The 20022-nt window shown below is 37.7% G+C and overlaps 1 protein-coding gene across 7 annotated transcripts in view; it reads right to left on the minus strand.

Moving 5' to 3' along the window:
- Window positions 1-493: 493 nt before the first annotated feature.
- PHC3 (polyhomeotic homolog 3) overlaps window positions 494-20022 on the minus strand; it is a 38430-nt gene continuing 18901 nt past the window's right edge. For 3 of the 7 annotated variants that reach the window (XM_080410499.1, XM_080410498.1, XM_080410497.1), the window contains 6 exons: window positions 19826-19982; window positions 15642-15756; window positions 14137-14287; window positions 13814-14045; window positions 9206-9330; window positions 494-8187 (listed from right to left, as the gene is read on the minus strand). In XM_080410499.1, the coding sequence (XP_080266625.1) occupies window positions 8125-8187; window positions 9206-9330; window positions 13814-14045; window positions 14137-14287; window positions 15642-15756; window positions 19826-19982 (843 nt within the window). In that variant the 3' untranslated portion in view covers window positions 494-8124. Of the gene's footprint in view, window positions 9331-13554; window positions 13652-13813; window positions 14069-14136; window positions 14288-15641; window positions 15757-19825; window positions 19983-20022 lie in introns of those variants that run through there. The other 4 variants (XR_013931848.1, XM_080410496.1, XM_080410501.1 and 1 more) reach the window with 4 other exon arrangements.

Below are 20022 nucleotides of genomic sequence, written 5' to 3' on the forward strand. Positions count from 1 at the left end.
TTCTTGTCAGTTTGATTTCAGTGAAGTGTTGTTGTCTGTTTAACAGGAAATAAATCGGTTTAGTTAATGTAAAGCTACAACTCCTACAGAAATACAAACTTTGCTTAGGTAGTACAAAAATAGTGCAAGATGTGAAACTTCCACAACTACAGGGAAGGTGGTGATGTTTCATTATTTCTTTGCTACTGCTCCTCTAATGTATGTATGTACATATTAAAAAATAAATAAGTCTGAGAGAAGCAACAAGGTTAGTTGCTATACTTAAATACATACCCAAGGTTAAAGAATGGCTTAAATTACAATATAATTTATTTTGAAGACAAAATTACCTTAAAATTAAAACAGTTCAAATTTAAAGTGCGACAACTTCAGCAGGGGAAGAATTTTTCAGGTTTCTAGCAAAAATGCTCTCTTAATTTTCAAATTCTGACTGTTTTATGAAGGTCTCGATTTATTTTTGTAGAAGAGAAATAAATGATACGCAACCAAGGCAGACAAATGGAAGTAGCATTTATTTCTGAAGCACTGAACTCACAATACAATGTTGTACTGAAATAGAAACTATGTAAGTAAATGACGCTGTAGGTTGGTTAATCATTCACCCAGACCCACAGGGAACAATGGTATCACACAAGAATACTCATTAAGAAAAAATCTGCAGATAACAAAAGGTGCAATTACAAGCAAGTTTAAGCAGCATAGTATAAGGTGCTTTGTTTTAGCATTTGTATGATGAATTTATCCATTGACAGATTAAAGAAATTTCACTTCTACAGATCGTAACAAATGAGAGAATCTAAAATTCATTCACATGCTAGTTGGTAATAGGAAAGTGCTTTTTTAAAAAATGATTCACAAAGTGAAGATCCTATTTTTACATAATTCAGTGTGTGCTCTTCAACTGTAAAATTTAATTTTTGGGTTATAATTTACATTATTACATATCAATTATAGACATAGATTTAATTGCAGAATTTAATGCTACGTGGGCTAAAATTTCTTATAAAAGAATATTCCAGTATATCACTTCATAAGAATACACAATCACATCTCAATCATATATTTATCTTACATTTCTGCAATATATCAAAGTCCAATTGTCATTCTGATTTATTACTTCACCCCACATAGTGCTTCTTTCACCTACAGTCTGGTGTATTTCTCTGAGGTTTCAGTGATGTAATCAAAAGGACGTGAGCATTTTTAAGCAGTAGAAAAGGGTTGGGGGGAAATGTGTTAAAAAGGCCATCAAAAGGACAGTAAATGATCAAAAACTGAATTTTTAAACTAGTGCAATAAGAGGAGGCAATGCTTAGCAACATTGTTGGAAGTGTTTGGCACCACAAATTATTTTATCCTTTATGCTGGAAAATGTAATTGGAGGAAATTCTATCTCCATGTTAAAAGTAGGAAAGCACATACAACGTTAACTTGACAAACAACCTTGAGCAATCACTCCCTGCTCTCTCCAGTTGTTACTCGGGTTATTTAGCGCTTCAGATGCTATAGGATAAATCATGTCTACACACATTTTTTTGACACAGCGTGTCTTCAGGTTTTATATAAACTGGATACCCACTGAAATGGGGTTGACAAAATATTTACAAAACCTAATGCCATTTAAAAACCAGCAGATACCTCAAATACAGTAATGCACCAGGCATTTCAGAAGATCATGAAATAACTGACCCCTACGGACTTGGCAGGCAAGGGAAATTTCCTAATTTAAAATTCATTTAACACCTGATAAAGACAAAGTTATTTTCAAGTACATTTCAGATGCTTCTGTTTTTCGTGGTTAGTCTCACCCTGCCGATTCATTAACATATACAGAACCAGAACTGCAACAAATTGGGTAAGGCTGCTGATGTATTTTATTTATCAGTGTGGTTCAGCTCCTCAACCTGTAATTAAAGTTTGCACAACCCCATCTATCCTAACGTGGCAGAGTTCCCGTAGTCACTGCAGCGCTTCTAAACCTATTTTAAGTTTTGAATTTTTTTATTTTTTACAGGGAAGCCACAACATGCAGTCAAGGCAAGTATTAATGTACTGATGTGACATCACTGCATTACCATGAAATTTGTTCTTCCATACTCTTGGGGGAAAGATGCCAAACAGGATCAACCTTCAGGCTGTCACTACACCCACTGAATAGGCAACAGCGGCATTACAGGTCTTGACGCAGCATCTCACTGCGGTGTCTGAGCCTGCTAAGAAACTATTTAAAACACAGTAGTAGTAGCTCTTTGTAAGCCCACCTTTGTCCTTGACTTTTTCTGGAGGGAGATACCAGTTGTGAAGTGATCCTTATCCTATTACCCTCCTAACGACTAAGGCTTTTCCTCTGCATTTTCTTATTATCTGGTGCTTCTGGGAAGCCCTAACAGTGAACCCCGAGCCCAGCCGTGTAACCATCAGCTGCCGCCCTGCAGAACAGGATTACCTGTTCTGCACTGCCAGACAGCAAGAGGAGAGAAGCTATACTAGGAAATTTCTGAAATAATCTGAACTACAGACAACCATTGCTGTATCTATCTCCTCTGTACACGGCTTCTTGTGCTGTGCCAGCAGCTAATGGCCTTATACCATTCAAATACTTTACAGTCTTTAATTCTTATAGGATTATTTGATATTAATGGTAACAGCGGATACAGCATTAACCCTTTATGAGAAACTTCTGCACTTTCCTCGTATAACGAATCCCTTAAAATTCAACATTGATTTTGAAGAGATATGCTACATCTTTTCAACTCTCAACAGAAGTATTTGGCACTCATTAACAAAACCCTTCATTCTTTACACACATCTCTCCTGATCAGTACTGCTTTGCTAATGCTGTAACACAGAGACTGCTCGAAAAGGAAGCTGGGTGTGCAGAATTATCTCCTTGTTCTTTCCAGCGCCAACTTTGCAGAAAGCTGCCAAAGGATGGCAACACCCTGGCTGCTGATACACCGGCCAGGTGGTGGAGGACAACACAAGTCTTCCCACAGGTTGACCGGACTTCACCCACGAAGCAGATGTGCCTCATAAATCAATTACACTTGTGCTTCCAGCCTAATCCCATCATCAGCAAGGATGCCCTGATTTAGTACCCATGAACAATACTATAAGCCTTTCAACACCCCCATGTAACAATACAGTGCTTTTTACGCACAATTATAATGCTCCTTAAGTGTTACGTATTGCACTGAAATGATACCTATGATCACTATTCTATGAATGTACAATTGTGCTCAAATCATAATTCTTTCTAGATGGAAAAAAATCTCTTCAGATCTTTTTCTTAGCTTCTTACTGTATGCAGTCATTTTGGATAATTCAGCAGGAAGCTAATACATGCTAGAAGTCTAAAATTTTTTAACTTGAAATCTATGCACAACACTTGACTCCCAGAACTGTGCTTCGGGAAAGTTAGATCAATAATTACAAAAAATAGACTATAAGCTTACTATGTACCTTCAGTTACAAACACATTCACATCTCTGAACTGTGTTTTTTCCTTCCACTTAGCTTGAAGGGATCAGTAAATGCGCACTACCCTTCATGTGAATGAGCAGGTGTAAGTTTTACCGTAGAGGTTACACAAACCTACACAGCAGCGGAGGATGGGGGCCTTGAATACACGTGGAAGTACTGATCATGAGACCGAAAGGACAAGCAGGACACAAAATGCTCCAGCCAACACAGTGGATGCCCAACAGGGCATAAAGCCCATTTAGAAATCTATATGGAGGAGGAGATGGCAGGTGATAGAGCTCCTCTGAAGTTAGGACGATAGTAAAACCAAATCAGCCAGATCCACACAGACCAGGGTAATGTGGGCTAACTGCTTCTGCATCCAGCCTGCGCCCCAGGCTCTCACTGCAGGGTACAGGCTGCCCGTCAGCTCCTGTTACGTTAGGGACAGCTTTTTGAAAAAGCAGACATAGCATCTACACAGCAGGCACTTATCCGTACCATAATCACCATCTCTTTTTTTACACGTCACTATCTGCAAAGCCATCCAGTGGATGTTAACTACATAGAACCAATAGGGTCTAAACAAATTCTTGTGACTAAAGGAAAATTCCTTTAAAATTAACTTAATTTAGGCTTAACTTAAATGAACTAAGCATTAAACGAGTTTACATTTCTTTCTTGTCACAGTATTTCCCATCTGAAGCTACAGCTCACTGTGCAAGAGTGACTTAAAAATTAATTCACTATGAGCAATTATTAACACCTTACATTGGAATTATGCATTTATAGCTCTGTTCACACCTATTACATGCAGTATTCAACAGAAACTTATATTTTAAACAACATACTTTAAAATATAAGTTTCTCTCCATCTCTAATAAAGTAATTTGGGTGAATGTCAAAAAAAGTATCCTAGATTGATTTTTCTGCAGAGTCATTATCTGCAGCCTAGAACAACTGCTGAGTCAAAGTCCGGTTACCGAGTGACAACTGTATTTCTACATATATGCTAACAGGACATTTCTATGCAATACTGGTAAGAAAATAACCCTGAAAGCTTTTATACAGATGTGTAATTTTAATATGAATAGTCTCAATACAATCAGAACTACTCATGTGATAAATTATGTGGACGTCTAATTATTTGCAAAACCAGGACTGACAACACAGCTGTCATTGAGTTCTTCAATCACTCAGAGCTATACATTTGCCAATGTGTAAGAAATAGCTGTAAATTTCTGCATTGAGACTGGGATATTTAAAATGAGAACAGTCATCTGAAATAGGCATTAGCTCTAACTGGTATGCCAGGCAGCGACACACTACACCCAGCAAAGTCTCACGACATGAACATCCATTCTGACTACCGTTAAATGGTTTTATACCTGAACGTTTCCCTACAGCCAAGACCAAGGTAAAGAAGTGATGGAAAAGCTACCATGAACCTCAAATACTTGTTTCCATCCTGTTCCTTTACTCTTGCTGCCACATCTGCAGTTATGATGGACTCCATCTGCTCTATGCAAAAGACTGGATTCCCACTTGTGAATTGTCCAAAAAAGTTAGCGGGGAAAAGGCTGTTTTCACAGGAAAGAAATGAGGTAATAGATGCTTGCAGGACATAAACTTTCTATTTGATACCTCATTGACACAGATCTAGCAAAGGTTTTACCCTACGTCAAGAACTTAATTTCTGGAATAAAATAGGATGGATTAATGGTTAATGAATGGATTTACAATGCAGTCTGTTTAAAAACCCTTCAAACATTCTCTGGTGATCCAAGAGAACTGGCAGTTTAACTTGACAAGATGGTTATTTTTTATTCTCTATATAAGCAAGGTGATAAAGGCTTTACGAATGTGCCAAATGTGAGGCAATATGGGGTGGCTGGGAGAAGTTAGCACTTTGCCAGCAATGCTTGTTTTTGAACAAGGAGCAGCCTTAGAGCTCCCAGAGCATTTCAGTCAGCGGAGGTGGCTGGGCTTCCTCGCTGGAGTTCTCCGATTCTGCTGAAAACCACCACATACCGAGTGCTATGAGCCAGATTAAGCAGGGGAGTCTGCATACCCATTTTGACCATTCAGGTGCATTTCTTTAAAACCCCAAATAAACTCTGAAGCAGAGACAAGTGTAATAGTTGTAATTCTATTGGAAGAAGCCTCGACAGTCACATTCAGCCCAGTGCTCTGCAAAAGGGTTTTGCCCTGAGCTAATGCTGCAGCTTGCATTAAGGAGTAAGGTAGGATGGAGACTAGTGGAGAAAAAGGAAGGGAAAAAGCCATCCAACATAATTCCCTCTTAAGCTAAGGTCCTGTATTCCTTTCAAAAGGAACTGAAATATTGCAGGGATTACCATGACAGGTAGCCCACAACAGCAGCAGTCTGAATACAGAAACCAAAACCCCAGGAAATAAAGCTAATGAAAAGGATTTCCTGTAGACACATCTAGTGGGAACAAGTGTTAAAACAATAGTCAGTTCAAATCTGCAATGCTTCCTTTTTTTGCAAGAGGTTCTAGCTTAATTTGTGGGGAAAGCCATGGGAAATAGTAGTATGAGCCTTGGAAAACCTCACTGATCTGAACAGAAACAAATGATTGGTATGCAAAATGGTTCTGGAGGAATACTACTCTCAGTATTATATTGCTTTTCTGAGTAAATTCAAAAGCTTCTGAAGTAGACTTCAGTCCCACTTGGAAGTTTTCCAGCCCATTTTCACATACAGGTGTGATCTTTATTATTTTTTTTTTAAATCGATTTTACTGACACAGCTATACTGGCAAACACTCCAATACACTATTGTGTGCATACAATACAATGCAATACAATAGTGCATTTCTATCAGTATAGCTGTGTCTGCTTTTAAGCTCCTGCTTAATGCCAAAATCAGTGAAGGAGAAAAAAGCATTTCAATATACATAAGGCCCACATTCTTAGTTGATGCATTCATGAATATTTAAAGCATAACTCACTATCTGCGGCTCCCCCAAAACCACAGAAAACGTAGCGTACCAGAAGAACCAGAACAGACGTGCATTAACCAGGTCTACCCTGAGCTTCTGGCATCTGTCAGTGGTTACGTCTGAGGTGTGTATATCAACACTAGCTGTAGAAGGTCTCCTGAAAGCTGTCTAATAAAGCAAAATTCAAACAGCCATGAAATTCTGATGCATGTAACAACACTGTGATTAACTGCAGGTCTAAATAAGACTTGTAAGTCCACATTTTCAAATACGCCTTAAGCCATTATCAAATCACATTTATGCATACCTACTTTTTACATTGCCAAAGAACAGTACAATCAGAAGACAGATTAAAAATTAGCGTGAAATTTTCGTATAAAAATAATAAAACTTTAAGACAAAAGCCAAAGGATAAATATCTAAGATATCTTTAGTCTTCAATTAGCTCATCAAAACAGAATGTATACTTTAGAACATATGTTACAGATATGCTACAGGTGTATCTTACAGAAATGCTACAAATGGGAACCTACTGTCTCCATCATTTGACCATCTTTCAGATGAACATTGCCAAATGTTGAACCTTCACCTAAGAAGTTTATTTTACAACAGTAACTGAAGAGAGAAAAAACAAATTAGAAAGTGCTTAGCAACTTCCCTCCAAAATAAACCCAGACATCAATTAATTATCTAAAGCCTTTGGTGCCATTTGGATAAGGGCCCTCACCACATACTAGCACGTAACAGCAACGGGTTGTCCTAACTCGGAGCTTCAGTGGTTAATAAAAATATTATTAACATCTGCTATTAGTAAGCTTAAACAGTTATAATTAAAAACAATGATTCTAACGTTGATCTCTGGAAGATAACAGTAGAAAGTCTGTTAGTAGAAACAAAGCAATAGTCTAAAGGAAAATGAAGCACAGATTTTTTCTGTAATCTAAATTTACTCTTTAAGGTCATCAGTTAAATAATATACATATTAATCTACCTGTCATAAACCTTCCTTTCAGCCAGTGTATGTGCATTAACTCCTTTTGATCTAGGTCAGCAGTTCTCAAACTTTAGATCAGTTCCTCTTCAGGAATGCTTTACAGCCCCCCTGAATATCTCCCTACACAATCATTTATTATGCATTCATTTGCATAAAATACAAAATACATTATTTGCAGACACATACACATATTTAATTCAAATATACACAACAACTCTATCAGCACACATGCCCTTCTTTCCCTATACAAGAGCTTAGGGATCTAGGCCTGTACATAAGGGGAGCAGAGCTGCAAAAGGAAGGGAACAGAAGGTACAAAACACATTCGTGAACATCTGTACCCAGGTGATGGGGAAGCAAAGGCTGAGAAGGTGCTTCTGCCTCCGAGCCCAGGCAGCTTCCAAGAGCGTCAGTAACTGGGGAAACACATCTTTGTTCCACACAGAGTGCGAGAGAGGGAAGACTGAGGGAGACTAAAAGTCCACCAAGTGGGTTTGCAGCATCCAAGTCAAAATCTCCTGCCAGAGGGACAAAGCAGGCCCCTAGAGATTTCACCCAGAGTTACCTAGCAGTGGCACTCCTCCTGCCGACCCGCAGCTCCAGGGTCCCTCACTGCAGCAGCAGCTGCTCCTACACCGAGCTCTGAAGGGACTTCATCGAGCAACTCACCGTGCTCCTTCCTCAGACTACTGCAAGCCCAGCTCATGCTGGCCAGTGGACAAGTAAAAGGTGCTTGGAAGCTTCCAGTGAGACAATGGGAATGCGCTACAGGGAAAGACAAGTTACAAGAGGTATTAAGAAAAAGAGCATCTGAGCTATGCTATCCCTTCTCTACCTCCAGTCTTTAAAGTCTGGTTGTCTCAATGTGAGCTAGTTCTGGCCGCAGTTTTCAGCCCCTCATGCCTAGGCATTTGGGAACCTGAACCCCGAGTGTTCTCACACCTTCCCAGGATCCACTCTGAACCCCCATTTGAGAACTGCTGGTCTAGTTTAACTAGCAGCATGCGAAACGACAAACCTAACATCTTAATGCCCTCTCAGTGCATAGCAGCATACAAAGAGTAAAGTAACATGTGCTTCAGTTACCTCTGGCAAGAGTGTCATGCCATTGCATTTCAGTAGCCTGATGAGGAGGATTTTGACAAGACATCTACATGGTTTATAGTATTTCCAGACTTCAAGAAAATACTACAGTGGCAGAGATGAGGGTAAGCCTACACAAGGAAAACCAGCTGCCAACCTACCCCTTACAAACAATTTGCTCAGGACTAAAAGAAACTCAGACAGCACAACTAAATGCATAGCATTTTACTGTTATTAGTGCTTCCACAGGGTCCGTGGACACTTCTGTTATTTCAGTCCAAAAACTGCTGTATGTGGGAAAAATCGTTCAGAATACAGCAACACAATTTAAATGGTGTTTAGACTGGGTTGGGTGCTGGGATGTTAAACTTATAAGAAAGTACATGTTGGGGAATATTTAGCCTATCACAGCATATTTCACTTCATGTTTTTCCATGAACTCCCACTTCAACCCAAAGTATTATTCAGACTTTACCATGAACTTATGAATTGTGGAAACTACAGAGGACTACCTGGTATAATCAAAGGAACATTTTTAAGTCTTTATGTGGGGAAAACCCCATATATTTAACAAAACATCACAGTAACTCTCATGCCACAGGAAGATGTTGGCATATTACTGTTGGTTCTGTCACTGAGAAACTGTTGTTTAAACCTTCACGTTCCCCCCCTAGGATTCTTTCAATGAATTGATACGTGCACAGATCTTCAATGCAGGTCCAAGCTTAATATTCATTGCACTCATAAGGTGATCCTCCTTCAACAAAAGGAGAGCTTGCCCATCTATTTCTTGTGCTCTAAATTCATCCGCAATATCTTGACAACCTACAAGGCAACAGAAAAAAGAATTATTGGGTTAGAAACGTGCATTCTTAGATGCTGTGACTGTCCACGCTAGAGCTTTTCAGCGACACAATGTCTAATGCTCGTCCCTTTAGCTTGTAGAACCTAAGGTATATGCAACAGTTCAATATTACAATGGGAACTTCTGAGATAATCTGAAAGTAATTTTTATATGGCCTCTAATTACACTGTAATTATTGCAGAATTACTCACTGGAAATTTCAAGTCCTAGCAAAGACAGCTTTCTCATTTCAGTACAAGGAACAACAGCCATGACCTCATAATTGGAAGAGACTTGCAAAATATCACTGAAATAGCAATCAAGAGAGCGCATAATTCAAGTGGGTCCTTTCTGGCAATAAAAATATATGCATGTTATACTGCTAGGTACAGCTCAGTGAGAAAATTCACATAACTACAATTTCCAAAAGGTGTTACTTTCATCTGTATGTTACCACCACTGGGTTAAGCAAACAGAATTGTGATTTATGGGCTTTAGCATAACTATCTCACAAAGACATTTATCATCAGTTGAGTGAATATGCTATACACAGCAGTAATTCACTTCATAAGTGCAACTTTAAAATAGCTGGATTTTATTTTTTTTTAAATTATAAACTCTTTTTCTGAACATGAAATAACGTGGTCTGGGGTTATGGACGCCTACAACATAAGAACAAAATGACTCTTCATGGGTTGGACTGTCCCAAGTAACTGAAGAACACTGTGGAAACAAAAGGTTCCTCAAAAGATGTTCTAGACATCTGTTAAGCAGAAACGGTCAGTTATGCCTGGCTGTACGGCAGTCCTGTTACATGGACAAATGTCTTCTAACAAGATGAGTAAGAGCACTCATTGCCAGTTATCTATTTGAAGCTTCTTTCCCCATGGCTACGTTTTTTGTAATTTTTTAATACATTTATGTTCTCAATCCAGTGGTCTCTCCATCTGTCCCACAGCCTTTCAGACACACCGTAACTTGTGCTCCACTTTCCATTCCTGCATTCAATTATTCCTATGTCAAGCCTATTTTTTGGCATTTTTGTATTTTCCCCTGTTCTAAAAGTACATTATTACAGAGATATGAAAATCCTGTGAAGAACTCCTTTTCCACCCAGATGAGAGCAACTGACTAATTTCATGTCCTCTTGTGTGTTCAGATTTAAATTCTATAAAGACGAGTCTAATTTCCTGATGGATTTACAAATGTGTAAGAGACAAATAGAAAGGAAACATGGAAGGAAATACCAACATCCAAACCTTAATTAGTTTGGATTATTACTGTGTAGTGGTTGTAACATTCAAGGTTGGAAAAGGTTAGCTTTTCACAAAGAATAAAGCACGATTTTTTTTCCCTAATGATTTGTTAAACAGACTGCACACAACAATTACCTGCCACTTTATTAAGGAAAGGGAAAAAATAAAAGATAATTTGAAAAGAGAAAGGTCTTACTATGGAATGTTATTGTAGTCTCTGGCTACACCTCTCAACCTCTGTAGTTTAGGCTATAACTGTATAAACTACAATCCCAAAAGTAAAACAGTTGCTCTGTAGCAGTTGGGTAAATTTTAATTTGAACAAAGGACTATTTTCCATAGCATTTAAAACAATGCCAAGTTCTTGGGCATTATTTATTGTAACAAGTAATTAAGAGTGGTATCTTTTGGAGAAAAAGAAAAATCATTTTGTTAAAAACAGTATTTATATAGCCACTAAAGTCATTAAAATGTTTTAGTGCTTGTGCATATTCCATAACATTTACTTTCAATACTTCTGGTAAAGTGATGTAGTAGCACAGCCCAGCTACAAACTGTACCACAATCAAGACGAGAACATTCTTCAGGGGCTCAGAGTTGTCAGAGAGCTCCTGGAACGGTGCTTACAATTCCAGTACCAAGTGAAGACAAAGCTGTCAGTAACATCAAGAAAAATCTTAAGACAACTGACCATTCTCAGGAGGATCTAACGTCATCATAAAGGTTCTTATTTACACATTGACAACAGACAAAACATCTGTAAATCAAGTACTAAGTCATTCTGTGAAAGGCATCACTGTACGTCTGACCTGAGACCTGACCACGGTGATTGTCAGACCACAGCATCTACAAATAATGTGAGAGATCAAGAGAAGTTTTTACATTTAGGAACAAAAGTGGTCCTGTTAAAATAGGTAATTGCTGGTTGTTTTCTTTAAGTAGGACATGAAACATTTCCATGCAACTTCTCCAAAAATACCTTTTCTCAAAGTCATTTTGGAAAAGCAAAGGATGGAAGTTGAATATATTTCAGTTCCCTCAAACAAGTATATTTGGGTACTCTCTTAAGCACTTTTGCAATTGGTTGTTGTGCAATAACTTAGCTAAAACAAGGGTGGCAAGTGGGTGAATGACAAGTAACGTTGCAACTGAATAAAGAAAAGAGGAACAACTCTGCTGGGACTTAAACTGTTGCTGTCTCTTCCCCCCAGAAGTAACAAACAATAGAAATGTCCTACTATCTTCATTTCTCCAAAAGCCTTCAATGGAATTCAGGAAAAGCTGACAAGGACTTTGTCATCTAACTTGTCATCAATCCATCTAACTTGACTCCACAGTTAGATCTCAGCTACAGGCTCTGTGCAAAAAGCTGTAAATCAAAACAGGTGTCCCTGATGTTTATGAAAAGCTGACAGATCACCGTCTCCTACAACATGGTCTGGATGTGCTGCACCAAGTAGATATTGCAAAACAGCATAACGGAAGTCAGTAATTTTTTGTGTTATTCAACTCTGACAGCATATGAAAAAATATTTTTTCAAGAGAGCAGCTTGAGAATATATCAAACAGAATAAAGCCCAATATTGACAAAAACCATGAACATAGCTATGTAACAATAAAAATTCTGGTAGGTTGTAAATATAATTTTAAATACCTATTGAACTTTTTTTTAAAAAACTATTTGAGAAACTAGGCCTTAGTATGAATGAGAGTAACTGTAACAAATTTTCATTAAATACAGAGAAATATAAAGTCTGTTTAAAATTAAAGATTACATTGTTTATAGAATACGAAAAAAATCCCAGATCCAGGAGCTCGTGAAATAGTCTGAACGTAATGGTTTCAAAACAGAAACCACATTTTAAGAATAATATTTTTGTTTTCATACTTGCAAGTGAATTGTGTTTATATGGCACTTTAAGTTTTCTAGGACAGAATTATCGTTTATTCCTTTACACAACTCAGCATCAGGAAGTTATTGAATTAACTACAGCCTCAAAGCTATAAAAATAGTAACTCAGAACAGCAGTGATATAGTTACATTCCAGTAACACAGATGAAATACAGAAACAGATGACCATGTCTTAAACCTAAGGAACTTTGCTTGTTTTTACAGATATCACTGCAGCTTCTCAGAGGCAGATGATATAACTTAATTGCAATTTATAAACTATCAGAAGAAAGGTACTTCAAAAGGATGACTTTTGCTGATTTAAGACATCCCTTACTCAATTCTTTGCCTGACCTACTTTATAACAGATTATCTGTCATAACCCATGCGTATAACTTGGCAATGAAATCTATTCCCTGTGGGTTATTAGCCTAATGGGATACACAGAAAAATGGTTTAGCATTCCAGAAAAAGTAGAAAATTAGGAACAAACTTAACCTCGGTTTCAGTGTTTTGACATATGAGTTACATGGGTAAGCAACAAAAACTCTTGTATGACTGCTGTTAGGTAGAACTGCCTTGTTACCTGGAAGGATTACAGTATCTGATCAGATAGAATGGCATCCTTGGGAAAGAGCGGAGAGTGAAACTTTAAAGCTTACGATAGTTATGAAATGATAAATAAATGTCAAAAAACCTGAAGATGATGAAGGTAACTGTGAATATTGAACTAAAGAAAAGGTTTGTAAATAAGAAGCAGCAAGATTATTTTTTTCTGAGAACACCGTGTTTACCAGTATGCAGGGTCTGTAAGCAGAAGCTCTCTGCATTTCAGTTACTGAGCAAATCAATGCAAAACAAAGTTTAACTTCATTGAAGAAGCTTGCTTATTCTTTTTTAATGACTTGTATCAGGATAGGTCTTTCAAATTTTTCAGTTGTATTAAGGGAAATAACTCTCCCCTTGCTTTTTCTACTGAATAAGCAGCAAGGAGGCAAGAGAAGAAAGAAGTGTAAAAGGGAGGAAAGGGAGGAAGTGTGTCTCATCTCTCTACTGACCTCTTGAGAGAAGTCAGACTGAAGGAACAGCTCTAATCTCCATCAGCTGGGATGCAACAGCCAAAGTGGGACTAGTTCTATCAACACGGGATTTGTGCTGAAGGAACAAGCAAGAGGAAACAAATCACATTGCAGTTTCTATCAGTAACTAAAGACACTACTGCTGTTACCACACCACCTCCTCATCACACTGATGCTAAAAAGCAAGGAACTTTACCGTTAAAAAAACAAAAGGAACAAGTTACCGCACGTTACATACCAGGCAAAGAACGTATAAAGGCCCAAACTTCATCAACAGTCCATACTGATGGGTCAGCTTGCACCACTGGTAACAAGTCAATGCTCTCTGGCATTTTCCGAATTCTTAGTTCCCTAAGTTCACGTTCTCTCTCCCTTTCACTCTGTCTTCGCAGACGGGTGGTCATGGCAGCTGGAACAGCATCTTCATGAGAAGCCACATCTTCTTCTGCAGATGGATAAGTAATTGGAAGCTGGAAAATGTAGTACAAATACACTACAGTATTATATTTTATTTGTAATTCCCAAAAGAATGCCATAGTTTTAAGCAAATATTCCACAGACCTGTCTAAGAAAATGATCTCGTGATGCCCCATCAGGGCCACTCGGTCGACGCCCGCGTCGCCCAAGGCTTTGGCTATCTGATTTCCGATTCCAGCGACTGGTCTTGTCTGATGTAAACAGCCCAAACTTCTTAGTGCAACTAAGGCTGTGCCTAAAGAAGTAAGATATATTTGATAATGCACTAATAGTCTTTTGGACTGAATTCAATCAAGTAACCATAAAATTCCAGTGTTGCAGAAGTCTGCCTAATGAGACAACAACAGCTGTCACGGAAATACAAGAGAAAGGTACCTCAAAGGCTATTTACTCAGACTTCTTGTCTTGAAGCAAGATCAAGTACCTCTACATCATCCCTGGAAGATGTCTGTCTTTCCCATTCTTAAACATTTTCCATGATAGAAATACTTCTGTATTTTATTACGTAGCCCAGTCCCACTTCTCTGAAATGTCTGTTAAAAGCTTAAAGTCGCATTGTATCTTTTACTTCCATTTTTTCTGCCTAGCTGACACCCAGTCAAAGAGGACGGAGGCAAAAATCCCGTTTTAAGATTAAGGGGAAAACCCCCTTCTTAACATTATTTCACTGGTAGTGTCCCAACAAGTACCAAATCAAAAATATACATTCCCGCTACTTAAAAATGGCAATGTCTCACATGGGGGATTAAAGAAGTATGATATGTAAGAGAAAGGTGGTTTCTAGGCACACTGATGCAAAAAAATAACTAAGTGGTGATTAGAAATGGGAAACTATTTCCCCTTTCTAAAACATCTGGGATTAAATACCAATTTTCCAGCTGTAATGATGGAAGATTTTACATTCAGATGTTGACTATGAATTCTTATTTCTCTTAACCAAAAGAAAATAAAAGTAGCATACTAAACCCAAACAGAAATGGCAACCAGCCAATTTCCTCTGCTAACCACATGTACAAGGGAATGGCATTATTTTCAAGAAAGGAGAAGCTTTACAAACAATTATTTATGTTTATGAATATTTCTATTTTACTCTATGCAAGTAAAGAATTTTTACACTACTATTAAAAACATTTAAGAACATTTTTTGTCTATGTAGCATTTCCATTATGCCAAGAGAAGATAAATGCGGTTGGTTTTTTTGCCTACCATCACACAAAACTGTAAGAAAGCCCACCTAGCCCAGCATTCTTTCTGTGACATTGCCCAACATCAAGGGGAACACAACAGGAATAAGACAAACATAATGATTCGGGGCCCACAAATTTCTGCACCAGTTTCCAAAACCTTAGCAACCTTTAATGGATTTCTCTTCCATGATACACATCACCTTCCTATAAGCCCAATAGCATTCATGTCACCGTCTGCAAAAAGGTCCGCAATTTTACTGTAATTCTCTTTGTACCCATATACTCTGCAAATCTGGGTAGAAGGCAGTCATGTTTTACTGTTTCTTTGTTTTTCAACATCAGACACTACTTAGGCGCTATTCCATTAACCAGACAATGATAAGCAGTAACTAGACAGAGTACCTTTTGGCACAGGATGTGGAGCAGAATCTTTTTGACCGTAGAAATTTATTAGAATATCCCATTTTTCCACAAAATTCACACTTCAGAAGATCATTTTCTATTTCATCCAGCCCCTCTAAAGAAAGAATGCATAAAGAAGTCAGTTTCAATTACACAAAATTATATTCAAATTTCTCATCTCAAGCAGGTGGGTAGAAGATTTTTCAAATATCTAACACATTTAATTAAATACTTAGATTAACATAAAATTATGCAAAGCTAAGCAAGTCATAGCTTTCATTCGCTACAGAAAAGACCTTGAGTAAACTGAACCTTACTGAAACCGCAATTAAGTTATTCAATGAACATAATCAGCTTTGTTAAATTTCAAGCCATCCATGAGCAAGTCTGCCCTTAAACATAGTAAACAATTAAAAAGAAGTGTTACAGTCCTCAGGAATTGCTTATAAAGAGTTCATTAAGGGAACTGAGCATTCCACAGCCTAAATTCAATCTCTCCTGTAATGACATAACGCATTAACCTTTTAAAACTGTTTGAATAAGCAACTGCTACAACCAAAGGGACTTGTGAAAACAAGCAAAACATTGAATCTCATCTATGAGAAAGATAAGCTGCATATGAGAAAGAAAAGGATTATAGCATCTACTGATTTACAGCCTGCTGTTATAGGGTATTTTTCTGTTACTGGTGAGATGAGGCGGCACTTTTCCTTCTCCTTAAGAACTCCTCAAAACTTTCCTCAGGAAAGCTCAAAAGGCAGCAGTACAAGGCAACAAGGCAGCACACACATCACATGCTGAATGTCTATGCTTTCTTCTGCTGGAAGTGTATTTCATGGCTATGGCATGGTTTGTACACAGTTTAGAGTATTCGCAAATCAACTTGACTTGTGGCACAGAAAAAAAAAACCCAACCCTTATCCCCATGCACCATCTGTGAAATCCATCATCAGGAGCAAAGCAGTGAAACTGGCACAAACCGAAACATCATGTTTTGTGGTCATCTGGGTTAAGTAAAAGAACTGCATGCCACATGGCTGTGATCATGGACAAAATATATTGCTCAAAAATTCAGAGGACTAAACAAACATACATTTCTCTCACATTTCTATTTTACCTGAGTCACTGTTTCATATACTTTGCCTCTTGCTATTCACCTTTTGCGCTTGTACTTGTAATTTTACATAATTAGTTGCAAAAATTGCAAACCAGCTTTTTGCTCTAAACTCTGTTAGGCTCTGATGCCAGCTAATGCAAATGCAGGTATCAAAGTTTAATTGAAAAATTTTAACTATGAATTTGTAAAAGTCTGTTATAGTGATGTTAACTCACTGATCCGCTTGCAAGCACTAACTATTGCACTGACAAGGTAACAAAAAAGCACTAATGCAGCAAAGAGCTGAAAATACTGGAAAAGGTATTGGAATAACAAATCTGATGTATCAAGACTCAAAGACATAACTGAAAACTACCATGTTGCAAGTCTCCAGCATAATAAGTTGGTATCACACAGGAAGTAAAAACTGGAAATTGGAAACATACCAAATCTGACCAACCTTGCAACTAACGTTAAATATCAGAGATGCATCCTTCAAATAAATCACTCTGAAAAAGCCAAACCCTCCTCACACCCAATGCAGGTCATACTATATGGAGAAAAGTGACAATAGATTGAAAAGTAAATTGATCCTAAGAGTCTTTTCTTTTGCAGATTAGGTGCTTCTACCATATTCACAATCGTACCCTGGTTCAGTATCAGAAAATCTCCTTTGCTCAGCCTCTGCATATGTGGATGTGTTTCAGTCCTGGATGTTTCCCACTAGTTTATCTAATAGGTTTAAGTACACAATTTGCAGCTACTTAACACCAGCTGTCAGGAACAATAACTAAAAACAAAAATGTGTACGTTTAAATAATTCTATAGAACAGACAAGCTGTTTGAAATCTGAGAAGCAACACTGTTACTAATGAAAAGTTGTTAGGGAATGTTATTGAAAACAAAACTGAGTTAAGATCTATTGTAACAAATTAAGGCCAAAATGACTATTACAAACAAAGCTTCAAATATTCTAGAAGATACGCCAGACAGCAAAAAGTTTCTTCTGTTTGAAATATATTGGGCTAAACCAGGTACTAAAAAAAAGCTGTACTCCTGATCAAGAAAGCAGGTTTATTTAATAGCAATTTACTAAGCACAGTCAAGAGCTAAAAGATTTACAAATCTCACATTGTGTGTAGAAAAGTAGTGTAACTCCATTGTGCTATAAAGTAACCAAAAAATGTCAAACAAGTAATACAATTTACCAGATCACTTTTTTGTTTTTCTTTAAAAGCCTCTTTTACTTGATGCTTTCATGGACTTCCCTCTCAAAGAACTGGTTAAATTGAAGCCCTCACTGGGAGATGATACCAAAAAAACCCAACAGTAATTTTAAGTTAAATGAAACAAGGATTTAGAAAACTTCCAGTCACACTGCAAGCCTCCACTATTTAATATGCCAGATGCTTGCCTTCTAAAATTTAGTCTGCCATGCCTATGTGAACGCTTGTGAAGAATAAGGTATGGGCCTCAAATTATTTTACAGTAGAATATTGTTTAATATATTTAAGAAATGGACTCCGTAAAAATTGTTTCTTTACTTTTCTTTGTAGACAACTTAATTACAATATAATCAAAAGTTACAGTTACAAAGCAAAGCACTCTGAGTATCTGCCACTGCCTAAACTAGGCTGTTACTGCAAAATTAGGAAGAGCTCTGGACTATGAGATATACTAGTAAATGCACTCATATAACCAGCCACAATTTAGGAAATTCTGGTTTATGTTTCATTTTTCAGGCACAGTTTCCACAGCTCCTGACGACTTTGCACAGGTGTTGTTGCATCAACATGTAGGAGGACTGCAACCCACTGATACTTCCTTTCCGTAATGTGCTTCCAAGCTAAACCAGTTCCTACTAAAAATCAGTGCTACAAGTAAAAATATACTCTTAATTTTAAGACATATATAAGAGATACATATTGCCTGAGTGGTAAACTGAAACTTAAGCAAAAACTCCAACCATATTTACCTGATTTCACTACCAACAAATACTCTTTTTGAATTTGTAATGCTTTTTAAGGCAAGCTTTTTACCTTGTCTGCAATCCTTGACTCGGGTCTGACCCAATATGCTCATAAGCAGTACCGGATATAAATCTCTGTGGTAAAAAATAATGTATCAGAATCTAATAATCTAAAAGACTGAATTTTGAGCTAATTTTTTGCTGAGATACACAATGGATACAGCCAACTGCCCTATTGCACTTCAGTACCATTCATGGCAGAAACCACAGCCAGTAACTGCTATCATGTTGCTGTCTTGAAAGTTCCTGTGAGAAGAGATCAGAGGGACAGATGCTTTTAATTAAGTGGCAATTTACAATGCCTGGAGCGGGAAGCTGTGAAGCATAGCTATGGTGACAATTGCTACTGCTCAGGTCACGCTGTCCAGACTTTTTCCAGCCACTTCCCCAATACAGACCTGTGGCACTAGCAGACACTGTATTTGTCCCTTCTCACTCTGCTCGCTACAGTTTGATATGAAAGAGGGGAAAGAACTATTTTAAGAGAATGAAACTAAAAGTTGCATTAAGACAAATTTAAAAAAATTAAAACCAGCTCCTGCGCAATTGCTCAAGCTGTGGAAGAGAAAATCCAGGGACAGCTGAAAAATTCCAGACTTTCAAATCTTGGATGAATTTATAAAAAAATGTGAGTTAAAGAATAACTTGGCTTTTCTGGGCCAGGCCATGGCTTAATTTCCATTTCATAACACTCACAAAGCTATCTACAGTAATAGTGGTGCAACAGATCCAGAACAGTTGATTGCCGAGTTCTAAAAAAATCCACTATGACGATTATGTCAGATACTGCATGGGGAACTCAATTAAGCTCACGACTTAATGCCAGAGACCATTGGATTCTAAGCAGGACAAGTTCATAGTTTCTTGACATTTGTGTGCATCCACAGCAGCTGCTGTTATGATGTGTAGCTAGTAAAAAACATTTGAGAATAGTTTCTATTAGAGACAGTGTAAAGACTGGAGAAGAATTCCAGAAGTACAGACAGGATGGGATTCTGTAATACATACAGAACTGAAGGGGAAAAAAAATAAATGGGTATTTAAACAAAAACTACAAACCTTCTGCAATCATATCCTCTATCTCTGTGTCCGATGAGTTGTCTGCATGTTTTGTATTCTGCAAGTCTGATTCAACACACACAACACTCATGATCTGACCCTCCACTAGCAATCTTTTTTCTGCAGGCTGTTCTACCAGCAAAGATGAACGACTTACCTATTGCAATAAAAGCAAAGCAACAGTGATTAACTGAACA

The sequence above is a fragment of the Falco punctatus genome, assembly GCF_963210335.1.
Source record: "Falco punctatus genome assembly, chromosome: 13".
NCBI lineage: Eukaryota > Metazoa > Chordata > Aves > Falconiformes > Falconidae > Falco > Falco punctatus.